Here is a 21,332-nt window from a genome sequence, read left to right on the forward strand (position 1 = left end):
CCAGACTGAAAAGCCACCTGTTTAGCCTGGCATTTCCAGATTTATAAAATTCTTCCTCTGTACCACGATGGTCGGAGCCATGCTTATGCGCTTTGAGTCCCACGGGAGAAAAGCGCTTTACAAATGTTATTTGTTGTTGTTGTTGTTGTTGTTATCAAACGTTTGATAATTTTCCTCTTGGGTAAAATCTAATTTTGAATTCACTAAGGTGTTATAGATTTATCGAATGTTTTATCGATGAAATGTTCAATAAATATAGAACACCTTAGTGAATTCAAAATTAGATTTTACCCATGAGGAAAATTATCAAACGTTTGATAAAGTGTTTGATAAAGCTCTGTGAATTGAGGCCACTGTTTGCAGAAAGGACAATAAAGGAGAACGTTTATTGAACTAGGGTGCTCTCATTAATTGATTTGGATAAATGTGTGGATTTTCAAGACCTGGATAAACACCATTCCTTATATCAACCAGTTTGTACCTAAATTATTAATTTATAAAAAGACACTTTAGAATTTATTTGTTTACATAAATTTAAATTACTAGAACATTTCAGTCATCACTGCTACAAATGGTATTGTGTGGATATGTAAACAAGCAAAAACATACCGGTTGCCTACTAAGTAGAGTTTCGCCCATGGTCAATGAAAAACTTTCACATGTCACATATAGGAGACCTTCTCTGAGTGACAGCTCAGAGTAAGCTGTGACACGCAGATAGGCGGGTACAATCTCAAACACACTCAGTCAACTTAGTGAAGCTCTAGCAGCAACAAGATCTTGCAGGATAAAAATACAGCTCTCAGCTTTCAGCTCTGCACATTGCACACAGGAAAAGTTTGTTTTTTTTAATTCCAATTTCAGACTCTCTCAATTAACGCTACAACATGAATGGACCAGTAGATGCTTCAAATGACCACTCAGTGGAAGATGTTGGAGCATTTATGTTCACTTCAGAATCTGTGGGTGAAGGACATCCTGGTAAGTTAATGGACTTCAGAGATTAATTAAATATAAAACAAGAAAACATCCAGAAATCAAATGAGCAATGCCAAAATAATGCACTAAGGGTCAATATATAAATTAAACATACCCTAACTACTACTACTAGATAAATAATTTTGAATTAGCTTGATTCAGTCACCACATTAGTGGTATGTTAATCACACAGATCAACAAATAATCTTGTAGATTATGATTAGTACATTTGTATTTAATTGCTGCCTTTAGTAGCATTGAACTGAAAGTCAGACGATCCTACAACCATTTATCTGAAGCGTTGAACATCTGTGCACTGAAAACTACACGTGTGTGTACACATATATGTCTACTATATCCATAATGTATGCATGCTTAGAGCTGTAATTTGTCTTCTTCAAACTGCAGTGATTTGCATGTAGGATTCCTATGAGCAACATAGTCAAATGCCACTACACTACCCATTCTAATACTGTAAGAAGTAGTTACTTATTCAAGGCAATGACTTTGATTGTTTGGATCAGGTTAGCCATGTTACTTAAAAACAATTACTTTAAATGACTGTGACAAGACTTGACAAATGTAAAAAACACAGTAAAATAAAGTGCACAGTTTACATTAAAGAACGTGTATAGAATTTGTTGCTCCATTATTATGAAATATACATGTACAAGTTTGATTTTTCTCATGCCACTTCAGAATCTGAATCTGGTACTTTTTTTTTTTTTTAATATCTGGCATATTTTCTTAAGTCATTGCTGTGTAGTAAATAAACAAGGCTTTATTTTGTTTTTCTTTCTTTCTTTCTTTATTTATTTTTTACTGTTGTGGTAGACAAGTGTCTAAAATCAAGGAAAGATGCTTTTCACATTTCAAGCTAAATTCAATGAATTCCACATATATATTGATAAACATTTCCAGTTAACTGTAATTAAAAGTACAGCTGTTTTTTTTTTTTTAATATACCATGTTATACCTTTTAAAAAACGTATAGCCAGTAAAAACTTCTGTCTTCTGGATTTCAATTTTTTTCGAACTGAGCTTTAGATAAAACCAAGCTTCATTGGTGCCCTCTAATGTTGGGAAGTAGTTACATCGTGGTTTATAGAAACAAAATTGGTTACAAGATAAATAATATGATTTAAAGGGACCCTGAGCGGTAATTAAAACTGGAAGTTGGGATGGGGTTTGGCTTGGCTTTGGTGGGAGCAGGACACATTCTCTGAGAGCTCCATGTTGCCTGTGATCTCCACCAGTTTTAGTTAAAATGTTTTTTTTTTTTAATTAAGGTATAAAGTACAAACAGAAAGTAGCAATGATATACCCGATGAAGGGTAAATTTCTCGTGAGTAAGCAATACAGGAAATTAACATAAGTTAATAACATAAACAACAACATCAACATATTAACAGTGAAGTCACTAATCTTCATATGAGGAGGAGATAGTAGGGACCGGAAGACAATAAAGACTAGGACCAATGGCTAATATCCAAGGAACAAGATAAGTCAGATAGTGTGGTGTCATATCGAAAGTACTGAGGGTCGAAGACCTATGTTATCTGAGAGTGCGAGCCAAGGCTGCCAGGTTCTAGTGAAAGTATCCAAGGAATCGTTAACAATAGCCAGTAGTCGTTCAGAGATCATGATATTCATGATTATGCGTTTTGTTAGATCCAGAGAAAGGGTGGGTTGTTGCCATTGTCTCACTATGTGTAGCCTGGTAGCCTAAGCTATGTGTTGTTGAAGTCTATGGGTAGGGAACTTCCAGCCTACAGGTTTATTACCCAGCAACAGAGACATGGGATCAGGAGCAAGGGTAATTTCTAGGGCAGATTCAATCAAAGCTGCGACCTCAGACCAGAAATGCTTTACTCGTGGGCAGAACCACCATATGTGATCCATTCAGGGGCGTAACAATAGACCCTGCAAGGGATGCCTCCGCATGGGGGGCCCAGAAGCCACGGGGGGCCCGTGGGGGGAAAGTTTGAGAGACTGACAGCTAAGGGCATGGAGAAAAAAAAACATATTCTGCTCTCGCACCATTGTTATATTGATTGCATGTGTCCACCACACAGATAAGGACTCATACACACTTTGGAATTTGTACACTGTCCCTGCTCCCTAGGGTTCGTAAAAAACATCTGTCTCTCACTGCTGTAAAGTTCTGATGACTGCAAGTACAATCTTAAAACTAAACGAGTCACATTTTTAAAAAAAGTTGTAGACTTTTCCTTTTTCACTCTGAAAGGATTCCTAGATTCTTATCACACAGGCTGACCTTATGGCCTCGGATTACTTTTACAACACAATGGAATGGAGATTGATGTCTTTACTGTTGCTGCTTCATTGAGAGCTTGTTGTCTCATGGTCCAAGATCTTGTAATAACAGTATCAATCAGTGACATTCTGAATGTTTTGCCAAAGTTATGCTGGGTTTACACCATACAATTTTCTGTTAGATTCTTCTGTTAGATTTTTCTGTTAGATTTTCTGTTAGAATGCATAATTAGATTATTTTCTATAGAGAATGGTCATTATCTCTGGTGCATTGTCTTCTGTTTATCTCCTGCTGAGTAGAACAATGCCGAATTGCTCTGCAGATAGATCATGAGATAGATGAATTTCCAACATGTTGAACTTTAGCTACCTGGCAGGTAAATCTAACACAACATTGTATGGTGTAAACCCAGCATTACAGTGAATACTATATCTTATGTTCAGCATGTCATTGTTGTTCCTCCATATAGCATGTGCTCTCATGTAGTAAAATAATACAGCTGTGTGTGTATGTATGTACTGGGAGCAGAGCTGCAACAAGGGACTTGTCAGCTGCAAAGGCCTGGAGGAAGCCCCGGGTAGATCTGGGGGTAGCGTAGATTGCCTGACATTTCCTTTAAGTCTAGGTGTTTTTATCTGCATGGGGAAAACACATTGGTCCTCAGTTTTCCTGTGCAGAAAGCGAGGGGGGTGGGGGGCCCCATCCAAAGTTTTTTTTTTTTTGGGGGGGGGGGGGCATCCAAAGTTTCGCAGGGGGCCCAGTGATGTCTAGTTACGCCCCTGGATCCATTGTTCCAATGTTGCTGCAATTATGGTAACAGAGATTTGACGAGGAAGGTCAGAACCTATGAAGTTTGTTGAGGGTCAGATATGTCAGGTGCAGAATTTTTAGGTTAGTTTCAATATGTGAAAAATAACTACTCCCTTTGGAAGGGATAAGGCAGCATTTGGACCATTGTTTTAAGCCTAAATTTTCCTCCCATGCCTATCTTCTTCCATGAGGGGAGTTCATTAGGGATTAAAGGTTGTGAAATAGTAGATAATAAATTTGATATTAAACCACCTACTAAGGGGCATCCATGACACCATGATTCGAAGTTAGTTTTATTAGGGAAGGTGGGACATTTAGGTGGTAAGGATTTGATAAAGTGGTATAACTGTACAGCCTGAAATAATTTGGATGACTGGAACGAGGTGTGAGAGCGAAATTGTTCCCAAGGGGGGACTTTATCTGCAACCAAGAGATGGGACAGAAGAGTGAGATTATTTGATTTCCACCATGTAAATACCATTGGGTCGAGGCCAGGGGAAAAGGATGGATTACCAAATAGTGACATTAGAGGTGGGAGGTCTGATTGCAGGCCTTTAACCTGTCTCAAGGGGTCCCAGAGAGACAGTGAGTGGTAAGTAGTGTTGGGCGAACAGTGTTCGCCACTGTTCGGGTTCTGCAGAACATCACCCTGTTCGGGTGATGTTCGAGTTTGGCCGAACACCTGATGGTGCTCGGCCAAACTGTTCGGCCATGTGACTGAACTAAGAGCGCATGGCCGAACGTTCGGCTAGCGCTGTGATTGGCCGAACGGGTCACGTGGTTCGGACCCGAACGCGCTCTGATTGGCCGAACGGTCACGTGGTTTGGGTAAATAAATACCCGAACCATGTCATTTCTCCGCCATTTCTCTGTGGGTTTAGCTTTGGGTAGGCAGGCAGGGTAGTTCGCTCTCCAGCCACGCTAGCCAGGGTCCCCCCCAGTCATTGTGTGTCGCTGCTGGGAACAGTAGTACACCGCTCGCTCAGCCACACTATATATAGCATTGTTTACTGCCACTGTGTACCTCGCTCAGCCACACTATATATAGCATTGTTTACTGCCACTCTGTGTACACGGCTCAGCCAGACTATATAGCATTGTGTGTACTGCCACTGTGTACCTCGCTCAGCCAGACTATATAGCATTGTTTACTGCCACTCTGTGTACACGGCTCAGCCAGACTATATAGCATTGTTTACTGCCACTCTGTGTACACCGCTCAGCCAGACTATATAGCATTGTGTGTACTGCCACTCTGTGTACACTGCTCAGCCAGACTATATAGCATTGTGTGTACTGCCACTCTGTGTACACCGCTCAGCCAGACTATATAGCATTGTGTTTACTGCCACTCTGTGTACACCGCTCAGCCACACTATATATGAAACTTTACAATCAATTTTCTCAAAAACTATAAGCTCTTTTTCAAATATTTTTTTTTCCTCTTGTACCCACTCCTAACTAATGTGCACATACCCTGCTAATTTGGGGTATGTAGCATGTAAGGAAGCTTTACAAAGCACGAAAGTTCGGGTCCCCATTGACTTCCATCATGTTCGGAGTTCGGCGCGAACACCCGAACATCGCGGCGATGTTCGGCGAACGTTCGCGAACCCGAACATCTAGGTGTTCGCCCAACACTAGTGGTAAGTGAGGAGGGAGATAGGCTTTAGGTAGGAAAGGGATTTTCATGGGGACAAAAGGAAGGCCAGTAGGGAATATGGGGATACCAGGTCATTTTCTATTTGGACCCATACTGGAGCATCCGGCCAGCATGAATAGGTGCCAATTGAGCTATTTGAGCTGACCTATAATATGAGTAAAGGTCCAGGAGTTCAAATACTGTTCTTTCTCTGTGTAGAAACATTACATGTTGCACTATTCTGCTCTTTTTATGGTTCCAGACAAATTTTATAATTTGAGATTGTATCTCCTTAAGGGAGAGGCGTGTAACTGGGACAGGCAGACAGCGGAAGAGATATAATAGGTGTGGTAGCAAGGTCATCCTGATTGCTTGAATCCTGCCCATCCAGGATATGGTTGGGGAGTTCTAAGCAACCAGGTCAGCTCTAAGTTTAGTTAAAGAGAGTCTGAAGCGAGAATAAATCTCGCTTCAGACCTCATAGATAGCAGGGGCATGTGTGCCCCTACTAAAACGCCGCTATCCTGCGGCTTAACGGGGGTCCCTTCACCCCCAAATCCCCTCGGTGCAGTGGGGGAGCGCTTCCTGGTTGGGGCAGGGCTAACCGCCGCAGCCCTGCCCCACGCGCGTCTGTCAGTGCGTATCTCCGCCTCTTCTTCCTGCACTGAGAGGGGCGGGGGAGAGGCGGCGATGCACCGCTGATAGACGTGACTGGAAGCAATAAATCACGACCAAGTCTACGACCAACTACTGCGGGGGTGGGTTTGGGGGTGCAGGGACCCCCGTTTAGCGGCGCACACATGCCCCTGCTAACTATGAGCTCTGAAGCGAGATTTATTCTCGCTTCAGAGTCTCTTTAAGAGAGGTTTGTAGTTTAGGTTGAATAGTTCCTCTGGGCAGGGGCGTAACTAGACATCACGGGGCCCCCTGAAAAACTTTGGATGAGGACCCCCCGCAAAACTTTGTATCGGGCCCCCCCACCTCCCTCACTTTCTGCACAGGAAAACTGAGGACCAATGTGTTTTCCCCATGCAGATAAAAACACTTAGACTTAAAGGAAATGTCATGCAATCTATGCTACCCCCAGATCTACTTACCCAGGGCTTCCTCCAGCCCCTTGCAGCCGACAAGTCCCTCGTTGCAGCTCTGCTCCCAGTACATACATACACACACAGCCATATTATTTTACTACATGAGAGCACACGCTATATGGAGGAACAATGATATGCTGAACATAAGATATAGTATTTACTGTAACTTTGGCAAAACATTCAGAATGTCACTGATTGATACTGTTATTATGGGATCTTGGACTCAGTATGAGACAACAAGCTCTCAATGAGGCAGTGACAGTCAGACATCAATCTTACCCACTCCGTTGTGTTATAAAAGTAATCAGACACCATAAGGTCACTAGCCTGTGTGTGATAAGAATCTAGGAATCTCTTCGGAGTGATTGCTGAAAAGGGACAGTCTACAACTTTTTTTCAAAATGTGACTCCTTCGTTTGTAAGGTTGTACATGAAGTCATCAGAACTTTACAGCAGTGAGAGACAGATGTTTTTTATGAACCCTAGGGAGCAGGGACAGTGTACAAATTCCAAAGTGTGTATGATTCCTTATCTGTGTGGTGGACACATGCAGTCAATATAATGATGGTGCGAGAGCAGAATACATTTTTTCTCTCCATGCCCGTAGCTGTCAGTCTCTCAAACTTTCCAGCCCCAAGGGCCCTCTGTGGCTTTTGGGCCCCCCTGCGGAGGCATCCCTTGCAGGGTCTATTGTTACGCCCCTGCCTCTGGGTTTTCTGCAGAGATAATACCAAGGTATGCAAGGTACTTAGTTTGTAGGGAGATGCTGAATGTTGTTGTCATAGCCTTAGCAGCAGATTTAGGAATAACCCAGCACAGAACCTCTGTTTTTGAAAGATTCAGACAGAGTCCCGAGATAAGGCCACACTCCTGAACAAGGTCCAGTAGATTGGGTATGGAGTTGTGGGGGGAAGAGAGGGTGAGCAGGAGGTCATCAGCAAAGAGATTTGCTTTGTATTCCTGTCAGTGGTGCTCAGATACCCCCCCCCCCCCATTCCCCCTCCCCCGATCACGGATTCCACTATTTGACCGTGATTGAAAAAAAATCTGGAAACGGTGTGATTAATTTCCGAATTTGAGACAGACTCACAAATTCGACTTGCAAAAAAATTGCAAAAAGAACTTTCAGTTTTTGAGAAAAGGGATTTTAAAGTTAAATCAACACTTTAAATGGGGCTATTAATTGGTAATAATTGGTTTTAAACAGGGAAATACACTTTAAGCACCCGCAGAGGTGATGGCGAGTCCCAATGGCACCTGGCTGTGGTGGTAACACTGGAGAAGGATAACTGGGCAACACCACAAAAACACCCAGAGAGGTTTTTGTAAATGTTTTTTTTTTCTTGCATCAGTAGCAATGACATGGCAGCAAAGTTGTCCGATCAATAAGCCCAAAAATTGTAGCATGTGGACCCTGGTGGTGGGTACACAGACTGCTTTTATTGCTAAATACGACATGAGAGGTGGCAGCAGGAGGACTAAGCAGCACTCTGCAGTGGGAGCCTGGCAGTGGGAGCACAAACTTTAGTATTAAATTCCAACATCAGCAGAAGGAGGAGGACTAAGGACTCAGCAGCAGCACAGAAAGGCATATCCCCTTATTGGTAGCACCACAGCACGAGAAATGTGTCCAAAAATGTTAAGTATCCGTGGACCCTGGCAGTGGGAGCACAGACTTTAGTACTTAAACACAACATACAACATGTTTTTTGGGGCCTGAGGCACATGCAGACGGTCCCGATCATCATCATTATCACCTTCATCATAATAGAACTCTTCTCCTGACCCCCCACCACCACCTCTGCCGCCCCAACATCCCTAGACACAGACCCCTCATCGTCCTCAAAATAAACTCAGGATGCTGACCCGAGCCCAACTTCCTCCTCCACATCAGCCCCCATCATCTCCTCAATGGCAGCCATCAATACTCGCCCAGACGCCGGACTGAGGGACACAACGCTCTCATCCGGGGAGTGCTGCTGACCACTGGTTGCTGGGGTGGATGTCACAACTTGCGTGGGGTGTTGGCTGCTGCTGCTGCTGGGAGTGCTGCTCACAGCGGAGGTCTGTGAGAAACTCATGATGGGCTTCTCCTCCGTTATTATGTCCATCACTGCCTGTGAGTCAAGCTCCTGAACGACCACACAGCGTCGAGCCAAGGTGCTGAAAATGGGTGATACCGGTGTCGGCTGACTCGGCCCAGGCTGTGCTGCAAATAGACACCTCTCTGCTGTACCCTCTACAGCTGAGCGCCCTCTCCCTGGCCGTGGACCAGTCCCAAAACTGGCGGAGACAATGGCACTTCCTCTCCTGTCACACCCATGACCACTGCCAGACATGTTGTATACTATGCACAAGATTTCAAGGTGGAGAAAGTGTGCTGCTTTTTACAGTCAATACGTGTGTGGACCTGTGGGCAGATGGAATATAACAAGGGGCTTTTATTGATTTTTTTTAGAAAAAAACAAACAAACAAAAAACTGAAACAAATGCGCAGACGGTGCAATTCGCAAATACTGAATACAGTAATAGGACACGAAAATCACTGGACAGCGCTGCGGTCTGACTGCACTATGCGCACAGCAAAGTAACTGGCTGCACGCTACTATGCTACTAGCACAGTACAATGTCACTGACTAAACTTAGTGACTGAACCAAAGGAGAAAGTAGACTGGGTCTCAACCTGGATTTGTGCAATTATAGCAATAATTTAATGTGCCATAGCAGACAAAAACACATTTCGGCCCAGGAGGCCTTTATCAAGTGTTACCACATAAAGCTAGTGCTCACATATATATAATTCTCAATGTAAAAAAACACACCCAATCAGGGTGGGCACAAACTTAATGGAAGTTGAGAGAGCAGCCAATTTAAAGGGACAGTCCGTTAGTATTCACAAAAAACATTTTAACAAAACATTGTTCAGTCCGTTAGGAATCAATGTACTTAGCTTATCAATCCATCTGCTTTCACGTCTTAATAAAGTAGTCTGTTCATCAGCTCCTGCACTGGTCACCACTTTCTCCAATACGCACCAGCGGAGGTCACTCACCATATGATTGCAGTCAAAGAAGTGTTTTCCTACAGGAAAGTACATTTTTTTTTATCAGGATCAGCATAATATTTTCTATAAAGTCTGATGTCACTACGATGTTCGTTAATTCTAACGCGTACAGCTCTTGTGGTCTGCCCCACGTACCCCATACCACTGGGGCATTTCAGCAAGTAAATGACATTTGTTGTTAAACATGAAAAATTGCCATTGAATTTAATTTTTGGCCCCTTCATTGGGTGCCTGATATGATCCCCTTTTATGATGCTTGAACAGTTTTGACAATTAAGACAGGGAAATGTTTCCATTTTTTTAGGTAAAAAAGTACTCCTCTGGGATGAATTTTTCTTTATCTCAGCCCTGACAAGCATGACTCTTATCCTCTTCCCTTTTCTGTAGACAAAGGATTAGGGAACTGGAAATACTTTAGATAGTAAGGAATCTGCCTCTATAAGAGTCCACTTATCCAAGATACTCCTTTTAACTAGTCTGGCATGATTGTTGTCATATGTGGAGTAAATTGAACCCCTCTATCTCATTGATCCCTGAAAGACGTTTTTCTCAAGTCATTTCTGTTCAATGATGACTGTGCTGTCTGTTCAACCTCATCTTTTTTATAGCCCCTTGCTGTAAAACTTTCCACAAGTCTATTCGCCTGTTTGAAATAGGCCTCATCACTGGACATAATATGTCTAGCTCGTATAAACTGGCTCTCTTATCAAAGAGCAGGGGTGACAGCTACTTGCCAGTAGAGCATTATTCCTGTCAGTGTTTTCTCTAAATACATACGTCTGGAAAGCAGTACCATCAAAATGAACATTAACATCCAAAAAATGGAGATTATTAACGTCAAATTCAAGAGTGAACTTAATTGCGGGATGGTCGTAGTGAGCCAACTTCACTATGCTGGAACTACGTGTAGTTTTCCGCAATACGTCTATGGTACAGGAACGCTACGAAAGCACCTACGCAAGTACACATTGAAGTACGCAATAACGCGTAGTAAATGTAGTCGTAGGCGTAAGACCATGCTCCCGTGCGGAATTCTTTCCGTATTAACTCTAGTGATACTGCGCATGCGTCACCCGTTTCTATGCGTAATGTCTAGATGTCATCCGTAAATAACTCTGCATGTACCGGGTTCCATGAATCTTGTCAGTGCACATGCGCTTACGTAGTTTTCGTCCTTACACTTAAAAACAGGCGTACAGCACAAACACATTTCTGATTGGCTGATGCGTACAAACAACAGGAAGTTGACCAAACCCGGCAGCAAGCACGTGGAGACTGTACGCATCACACACACACACAGCACTGCCAACAACGATGCCTCCCAAAATTCCACAGGGGATGTAAAGAATGCTAATTGAGGTAAGCAATCTTCTATATTACCAAAATGCATTTTTTGGGGTACTGTTTCTGACTGCATTTCTTTAATCTTTAATCTTTATTTGTCCCATCTAAAAGGATATCATAGGTGTTGTAGAGAATTGTTTTTAGTTTATCTCTTTAACTTTGCTTGTACCAGTACTGTTAATAGTAGAAAGTGAGACACATTCACACTGTTTTTTGCAGAGTGTTAGTGATATGATGCAATTATATTCTTGTAACTATCTGACCTAAGCCCGTTTAAAAACGGGCTCTGTGTCTAGTGAAAAATGGCGCCGGCTAAATAATGGCGCCCCTTCTGCCCGATATATGTTTAAAACGATATTTATCGTTTTAAAAGGTTAAAATAGTGCAAACCTTTTGAACGAAATTTATTGTTTTAAAATAATTTTTTTAATCCTGCCTGAACGATATTTATCGTTTTAACCCCTGCTTTGCTGCCGTTTGGAAAATATCTGCCCGCCGGCTTTAATGTTTAATAGCAAAGCCCCCTTAAAAGCTAAAATTTGCAGGGAATGTTAAGAAAAAAGTTTTGAACAAGAGGAAAACATTTTTTATCAAAAAGACCTTATAGTTTTTGAGAAAATCAATTCTGAATATTGTTCTTCTGACCGTGGGAAAATTAAACGCCCGCCGACTTTAGCGGTTAATAGCAAAGCCCCTTTAAATGCCAGAAACACCAAATGTGTAGGGAATGTTAAGTAGAATAGTGGGAACACAACGAAAAAAAAATTGTTCAAAAAGACCTTACAGTTTTTGAGAAAATCGATTTTAAATCTTCAAAGAGGAAAATGTATCTATTTAAATCGCGTACTGACATTTCCGCGGCGGAAACAATTCCAGATGACTTTAGCAGTTAATAGCAAAGTCCCCTTAAATCCTAGCAGCACCAAATTTGCAGGATATGTTAAAAAGATACTGGGAAACAATATTTAAAAAAAAAATTGAAACATTTTTTTTTTATTTACATTTTTGGGTTATGTTCAGAGTGTGGGAAATTTTTTGAAAAAATGATGTGGGGTCCCCCCTCCCGAGCCTCTGTAACCCCTTGTCTCCCATGCAGGCTGGGATAGCCAGTATGCGGAGCCCCGGCCGACTGGGGCTTCGTACCCTGAGCTATACCAGCCCACATGGTCCATGGTATGGGGGGCTCTGGGGGGGAGGGGCGGCCAAGCCTTCCCCTCCCCCCCAGAGCCCTTGTCCAATCCATGGACAAGGGGCTCTTCCCCACCTCCGGTGCCCCAGGAGGAGGTGGGGGCGATGACTCCCTGGGGGGGAGGGGTTCATGGTGGCATCTGGGAGTCCCCTTTAAGAAGGGGACCCCCAGATGCCCACCCAGCTCCCAGGAGAAATGAGTATAGGGGTACAAAGTACCCCTTACCCATTTCCACAAAGGGTTAAATGAAATAAAAACACAACCACGAGAAAAGTCCTTTAATGATCTAAATTAACCACAAATACTTACCTGTACCTTTAAGAAAAAAATCCCACGCCAATCAGGTCCCATGACAGTATCCTCTATCTTGTGATCTTCTGATACATCTTGATTGAAGATCTCCGCCGCCCCGACGCCACACACGCCGCCTCAGCCGCACTGCTCTCAGCTATACTAAGTATAGTTGAGAGTGCGTCTATACAGACGCATTAGCGCTAGCTGCCTCTGCCCTCCCTGCCTCCCCCCACCTGTCACCCTCACCCATGCTGGCACCCAATGCACCCATGGGTGCCAGCATGGGTGAGGGTGACAGGTGTGAGAGAGGCAGGGAGAGCAGCGGCAGCCAGTGGTAATGCGTCTGTATAGACGCACTCTCAGCTATACTTTGTATAGCTGAGAACAAAAAGCATCTTTAAATTATGGCTCCAAGGCTCCCCATTGGTTCCTTATTGACCAATGGGGATCCTCCTGATCCCCATTGGTCTGTTAAGGAACCAATGGGGACCATTGGAGCTAAAATTTAAAGATGCTTTTTGCTCTAAGCTATACTAAGTATAGCTGAGAGCAGTGCGGCGGAGGTGGCGTGTGTGGCGTCGGGGCGGCGGAGATCTTCAATCAAGATGTATCAGAAGGTCGCAAGATAGAAGATACTGTTGTGGGACCTAATTGACGTGAGATTTTTTTCTTAAAGGTACAGGTAAGTATTTCTGAAGATCGCAAGACAGAGGATACTGTCGTCGTGGGACAAAACAGATTATAGCACGGGACCTTTTCCGAGGATAATGGCATGGGAATTTTTTCTTAAAAGTACAGGTAAGTATTTCTGAAGATCACAAGATGGAGGATACTGTCGTGGGACCTAATTGGCATGGTAATTTTTTCTTAAAGGTACAGGTAAGTATTTCTGGTTAATTTAGAACATTAAAGGACTTTTCTCGTTGTTGTGTTTTTATTTCATTTAACCCTTTATGGAAATGGGTAAGGGGTACTTTGCACCCCTATACTCATTTCTCCTGGGAGGGGGGCAGGCATCTGAGGTCCCATTCTTAAAGGGTACTCCCAGATGCCACCATGAACCCCTCCCCAGGGAGTCGCCGCCCCCACCTCCTCCTGGGGCACCGGAGGTGGGGAAGAGCCCAATCCATGGACAAGGGCTCCAGGGGGGAGGGGAAGGCTTGGTCGCCCCTCCCCCCGAAGCCCCCCCATATCATGGACCATGCGGGCTGGTATAGCTCAGGGTGCAAAACCCCAGTCGGCCGGGGCTCCGCATTCTGGCTATCCCAGCCTGCATGGGAGACAAGGGGTTACAGAGGCTCGGGAGGGGGGACCCCACGTCATTTTTTCAAAAAATTTCCCACACTCTGATCATAACCCAAAAATTTAATAAAAAAAAAAATCATTTTTTTTTTAAATATTGTTTTCCAGTATCTTTTTAACATATCCTGCAAATTTGGTGTTGCTAGGATTTAAGGGGACTTTGCTATTAACTGCTAAAGTCGGCGGGAATTGTTTCCGCCGCGGAAATGTCAGTACGTGATTTAAATAGATACATTTTCCTCTTTGAAAATTTAAAATCGATTTTCTCAAAAACTATAAGTTCTTTTTGAACAATTTTTTTTCGTCGTGTTCCCACTATTCTTCTTAACATTCCCTACACATTTGGTGTTTCTGGCATTTAAAGGGGCTTTGCTATTAACCGCTAAAGTCGGCGGGCGTTTAATTTTCCCACGGTCAGAAGAAGAATATTCAAAATTGATTTTCTGAAAAACTATAAGGTCTTTTTGCAAAAAAATTTTTCCTCTTGTTCAAAATTTTCTTCTTAACATTCCCTGCAAATTCTGTGTTTTTAGCTTTTAAGGGGGCTTTGCTATTAAACATTAAAGCTGGCGGGCAGATATTTCCAAACGGCAGCAAAGCAGGGGTTAAAACGATAAATATCGTTTTGGCAGGACAAAAAAAAAATATTTAAAAACGATAAATTTCGTTCAAAAGGTCGGCGCCGTTTTTTAACCTTTTAAAACGATAAATATCGTTTGATATTGTAAGTGAATGGGGCGCCATTTTTATCTAACGGTGCTGGGCACCATTTTTCACTGACCCGGCGGGCTCTAGGTCTTTCACCCGCCAGCCAAGCGCTCAACCGTCGTGCACATGCGCTTGCACCAGCCCGCCGCGCTCACACCCGCCCGCAGTACGCACGGAGACTGTACGCATCACACACACACACAGCACTGCCAACAACGATGCCTCCCAAAATTCCACATGATGTAAAGAATGCTAATTGAGGTAAGCAATCTTCTATATTAACAAAATGCATTTTTTTGGGTACTGTTTCTGACTGCATTTCTTTAATCGTTAATCTTTATATGTCCCATCTAAAAGGATATCATAGGTGTTGTAGATAATTGTTTTTAGTTTATATCTTTAACTTTGCTTGTACCAGTACTGTTAATAGTAGAAAGTGAGACACATTCACACTGTTTTTTGCAGAGTGTTAGTGATATGATGCAATTATATTGTTGTAACTAGCTGACCTAAGCCCTTTTAAAAACGGACTCTAGGTCTTTCACCGCCGCCCGCCAAGTGCTCAACCGTCGTGCACATGCGCTTGCACCAGCCCGCCGTGCGCGCACCCGCCCGCCGTACGCACGCACACCCTCTCGGCCGTCCTGCCTCCTTCCCCGTCCTGCGTCCTGTCCCAACGACTGTGTTGGTGCAGGACATGCGCAGTAGCACAAAAGCTCTGACGCAGGGACACTTGTATTTTATACATAGAGATAGTACTGTTAACCAGGGCCGGGACCCGGGACAAGGTCCACCACCAACAGAGCCTGAAGTGCCCAAGTGCGCCCCCCGGTGGGTGTGGCCATGAAAAGATGTGGGCGGAGCTAATTGTAATGTAACAGTGTAAGGCAAAGACAGTGGGCCTTAGTTTTCTCCCAAAACACAGGCAAGAGACCCTAAAGGTAATTACACAATGTGCCCCCCACCCACAAATAAGTGACAGGGACAGCAGGCAGACCCAATCAGTCAGCTAGACATGTAATGCGGCAGCTTTTCACCAGAAAATACATATAATGTGTCAACGTATGTTTCCCCAGACAATTCACATAAATGGTGCAGCTTTGCCCCAGATAATTCTAGTGGGGTGGTAATTCAGTCAGATCCTTGTGGTCCTGCTCACCCTTCACATTTCCATTCAATTATATATTTGAGTCCTGCTGTCACAGGATCTTCTCTGTCAGTCAAATCACACATGAAATGAAATGATGTAGTTATTAAGGCTATCAATATCTGTCAGCAGTTATAGGTGGCACTTATATCTTCTTGTAGTCATCGTTTATCCCTAGTATCTGTCCGCAGTCATAGTTGGTTGGTTCCCACAATTTTTGAACACTGTCATTATGAATAATATTATATTCTGGTGGCTGGATGGTGTAATGGTTAAGGGCTCTGCCTCTGACACAGGAGACCAGGGTTCGAATCTCGGCTCTGCCTGTTCAGTAAGCCAGCACATATTCAGTAGGAGACCTTAGGCAAGTCTCCCTAACACTGCTACTGCCTATAGAGCGTGTCCTAGTGGCTGCAGCTCTGCTGCTTTGAGTCCACCAGGAGAAAAGCGCGATATAAATGTTATTTGTCTTGTCTTTTACATTACGCTGTAAGTAAGAAGATTCTTAATTAATGTGTAATACATTGGTCATTAATACTGTACTATTTCTTTTACAGCAAAAAAACCGGTGGTCAGGAGGGTGCATGGGATACTGCGCACCGCATACCGGCGGGTCCTAACCCCCAAGCAGGTCCAGATGCTATGGAGTGACCTGAAACGGAAGGACCAGGACCTGCTGAAGCTGGTGGTGGCAGAAATGGGATGTAAGTCCGTAAACTATTTTTTTATGTATGTCTATCTTGGGTTTTATATGCTGTATGTATTTATCCTAAAAAAATGTCATGGGCTATGAATACTATAGAGTTGTGCAGTATGTACATTTAAAGTACATATCCGTAAGGTATTCACAGTGCATCACTTTTCCAACATTTTGTTTTGTTATGGGCTTATTCCAAAATGGGTTAAAAAATGTTTTTTGTGCTCCTCCTGTGTGGGCGTAGTGATGATATTTGTGCAATATGTGCTGATTATACTGCATTCATGCTAATAAAATTATTTTAAAAAATTGGCCCCTAGGCTTAACATTGGTTTTTGATTACCACTGATGATCACCTAGCTTTTTTTTAAAGAAAAATTTGATAGGTACTGTCATCCATCTGGACCCTAGATCCTCTCCAGGCCCTAGGCAAGTGCCTTGGTTTGCTTTGTGGATGATCCGGCTCTGATGCACAGCCATTTTTTAAAGATCTTTCCAAAGCTATTCAATCGTATTGAAGTCTACACTTTTGTTGGGTCACTCAAGGATATACATAGAGTTGTCTCGAAACCACTCCATTGATATCTTGGCTTTGTGCTCAGGGTCGTATTCCTACTACAAGATGAACCAATGCCCCAGTCTGTGTTCCAACCATTCCAAGTGCTCTCTTTAAAGCCTATTCTAGTTTTATTTTACTGTATTGACGAATCATATTCTTTCATGCCCAATAAATAAATGAAAGGTATAAGAATATGATTTTTTGGTCTGTGTTTAAATAGAGTAAGGTCCTTATCAAAGTTCACTTAAAAATAGAAATAAAAGTAATTGTAGTTCAAACAAAAAAGTTATTACTTTTTATCCATTTGATCACATATTTTGATCGCATTTTATTATACAGTACTCCGTACTACAGCCCCAGTCATCATAGCCAGAGGGCTTACAGGAGGAGAGCCAGCACACTGCTATATGGTAAAATTGTCTTACTGTATGATTAACATTGAATACTATGGAAAAGCAACTAAATCCTATGTTATATGTATTTACATTACAGGTTTTATTTTTATGGATGATCAATGAGATTGAAATATGTACAAGTTGATGGATTGCTGGGTTAACCTATTTTACCCATTTTTTTCTACAGTTCCTCTATCGACATATGTGAGGCTGAGGGGCCAGGTGAGGAGGATTGAGGAAGAGGCCCGGAAGACAAAAAGGAGGCAGGGGCGGAAAATCCGCATTCTGCATGAGCATCTGCTCATTGGAGATGCGGCAGACTGTGGCGAATCTGGAGGAGGAGGTCCGCCAGTTAAAGGGAACAGGGGGTAGGGTGGACTAGTTTTGAAGGTTTTTTTTAATGTATTTTAATTTTGGGTTTGTCCAAGACATGTTGCTACAAAATAAAGAAAAAAAAAAAAAAAAGAAAAACTTTGCCAAAAAAATTAAAATAGTATACGTTTCTTCTCTTTTGTTGTACGATCTCTGACACTGACACATTGTGTTGGACTAAATAATCGCAAAAGAAATGCAATGACATTGTTAGTACAATGCATTTCTGAAACATATTTTTAAGCTGAATGCTTAGTTGTATGTGTCACATTGCTTGTGATGCAATCCCTTAATTTTTTAGATCTTCAATGTCCAACACAAAGCACCAGTGTGAAACATTTACCGTGTGAAGAGTATATGTAGCAATTATTTATTGCTTTTTAGTTCTCTTTTACAGTGCATGCGCAGGCTCAGTCTCCTCTAATTTCTTCCTCCCTTCTTCTGCGTGGCCCGCGTCATAGTGCAACAAACTATGATGCGCTGCATAGAGTCGGAAACAATTAGAGGAGACAGAGCCTGCGCATGCGCTGTAGGGTACCGCAGACATCATTTTCCAGGTTACAGCTGTACTTTCTGTAGGAGCCGTGGTTTCAATAGCACTGAGAACGGGCATACCGGGACAGAGAGGGATTAAGAGAGGGTGTGTATACTCTTCGTATACACTTGGATATACTTAAAAGCATACCTAGTGCCCCTGCTCAGTGTCCCTTTCATTTTTTCGGGGGGGGGGGGGGGGGAGTTTGATCTGGTTTGCAGGCATTGAAGTACTTACCTAGCCTCCAGCGACATTTTGTAGCCTTCTTGAAGCACCTAGCATTCTCCTAGTGCAGTGTTGGCGAACCTATGGCACGCCTGCCCAAGGCGGCACGCGGAGCCGTCTCTGTGGGCACGCAAGTGGTGTCCGCTACCACCACTAAAACCCCTGCCGCCGAGAATTCCGCATACACGCATAAGAGCCGATTCTCTTTAGCAAACGAGAAGAACCGAAGCTGTGCCCCCACCCCCTCCCCGCTTTGCTCACAGGGGCGCTTGGTCAGACTTCAGCACATCCTGTCAGCACGGGCATTTTCGCTGGCTAATCGTGGAGCAGCGCGCTGCCGCCGGGAGAGGAGACTTCTGTCAGGTGAGTAAATTCTCTTTTTTGCAGGTGAAATGTTGCCCTCATTGCGTTATTTACTGCTGACATGTGCCCACATTGCATTATTTTCTGCTGACATGTGCCCACATTGTGTTATTTACTGCTGATATGTGTCCACATTGCGTTATTTTCTGCTGACATGTGCCCACATTGCGTTATTTACTGCTGACATGTGCCCACATTGCGTTATTTACTGCTGACATGTGTCCACATTGCATTATTTTCTGCTGACATGTGCCCACATTGCGTTATTTACTGCTCACATGTGCCCACATTGTGTTATTTACTGCTAACATGTATCCACATTGCGTTATTTTCTGCTGACATGTGCCCACATTGCGTTATTTACTGCTGACATGTGTCCACATTGCGTATTTTCTGCTGACATGTGCCCACATTGCGTTATTTACTGTTGACATGTGTCCACATTGCGTTATTTACTGCTGACATGTGCCCACATTGCGTTATTTACTGCTGACATGTGTCCACATTGCGTTATTTACTGCTGACATGTGCCCACATTGCGTTATTTACTGCTGACATGTATCCAAATTGCGTTATTTACTGCTGACATGTTGTCCACATTGCATTATTTACTGCTGATATGCGCCCACATTGCATTATTTACTGCTGACATGTGTCCACATTGCGTTATTTTCTGCTGACATGTGCCCACATTGCGTTATTTACTGCTGACATGTTGTCCACATTGCATTATTTACTGCTGACATGTGCCCACATTGCATTATTTACTGCTGACATGTGCCCACATTGCGTTATTTACTGCTGAAATGTCGTCCACATTGCGTTATTTACTGCTGAAATGTTGTCCACATTGCATTATTTACTGCTGAAATGCTGATCCACATTGCGTTATTTTCTGCTAACATGTTGCCCACATTGTGTTATCTTCTGCTGACATGTTGCCCACATTGCGTTATTTTCTGGTGAAATACTGCCCACATTGCGTTTATTTCCTGGTGTCTTGGGTAACTGTTGCTGCATTTATTATTTAATGGTCATAGTTGGCTATATTTGCTACTTTGGGGTTACGGTATACTAATAAATAGCATCACACAGTTTCTGCACACCCATGATGCGAATCCTCGTTTCACCACATCATGGCGGAAACACTGCTTTCTTATGCCTCGCTGTTACATCATTACGTTAGCTCCGCCCATACAATATCATGGTCACGCCCATTTTTCGGCGCGGCGCACGCAGCAACTCCCCCCCCCAGCATTTAGTGATAAATAAGTCAATTTTGGGTTGCAGTTTGGGCACTCGGCCTCTGAAAGGTTCTCCATCACTGTCCTAGTGGCTTTCCGACGTCCTCTGTGCACGACAGCAGGCATATCGCTTGGCTCTATGCAAGTCTGGTAACACGCCGGCTTCCATTCAAGGAGGATGGCAGAAAGCCGCTAGGAGTTTCAGGAGGGCTGCAAGATGTCGCTGGAGGTTCAGTGAGTATTTTGGAGCAGGTTTGTGTTTTTTCTGACAGTGGTTCAAGCAACCGACAACAAGCACATGAATACGGCATCAGGTGATCCCTGCTGGTGGTGGATATTGGGGACTGAACATAAGTATATCTATCTATCTATCTATCTATCTATCTATCTATCTATCTATCTATATAGATATATATCTACATCTGATAATATATCTGTATGCATGTATATCTGATATACATATAAATACAGGTAGCCAGACCTCTCCCTTCAGATAAATATAGGTAGCCACACCTGCCCCCCCCCCCCCCAGTAATTCATAGGTAGCCACACCTGTCCCTACTAGCCCCAGTAACTCATAGGTAGCAAGACCTTTCCTTTCTCCCCCCAGTACTTCATGGGTAGCCACTAGCCAGACCTCTCACCCCTCCCCCCAGTAACTCATAGGCAGCCAGACCTCTCCCCCCTTCCCCCTAGTAATTCATAGGTAGGCAGACCTGTCCCCCCCCCCCCCATTTAAATATAACAGTAGCAGAAGAAGTTGAATTAATACGAATGTGGGGTGCACCCTAATAGCAGGGAAACTGATAAAAATAGCAGCAACATCTTTTTTTTCTTCAGTGCTTCCTGACAGTGGGAACACTGCTGTCTATCAGGAACAGAAAGTGGGAACATTGCTATCTATCAGGAACAGAATGAGGTAAATTAATGAAAATGTATGGTGCACCCTAAAGGTGGGGACACCAATAAACATAATAGTAGCAGTAGGGTATTGTACCGTGTTAGCCATCAGTAAAAGCAAGAAGTTTTAAATCAGGATGATACCATTTATTGGCTAACTACAAATGAATAAGAATAAACAAGCTTTCGGCCTTG

The 21,332-nt window shown here is 43.2% G+C and overlaps 1 protein-coding gene across 2 annotated transcripts in view; it reads left to right on the top strand.

Annotated features, from left to right (window-relative positions):
• Nucleotides 1–702: 702 nt before the first annotated feature.
• Nucleotides 703–21,332, top strand: part of MAT1A (methionine adenosyltransferase 1A) — an 821,556-nt gene continuing 800,926 nt past the window's right edge. The window contains exon 1 of one of the 2 annotated variants that reach the window (XM_068257871.1): nt 703–981. In XM_068257871.1, coding sequence (XP_068113972.1) covers nt 888–981 — 94 coding nt within the window. In that variant the 5' untranslated portion in view covers nt 703–887. The remainder of the gene's footprint in view (nt 982–21,332) is intronic. The other variant, XM_068257870.1, reaches the window with a different exon arrangement.

The sequence above is a fragment of the Hyperolius riggenbachi genome, chromosome 10 (assembly GCF_040937935.1).
Source record: "Hyperolius riggenbachi isolate aHypRig1 chromosome 10, aHypRig1.pri, whole genome shotgun sequence".
NCBI lineage: Eukaryota > Metazoa > Chordata > Amphibia > Anura > Hyperoliidae > Hyperolius > Hyperolius riggenbachi.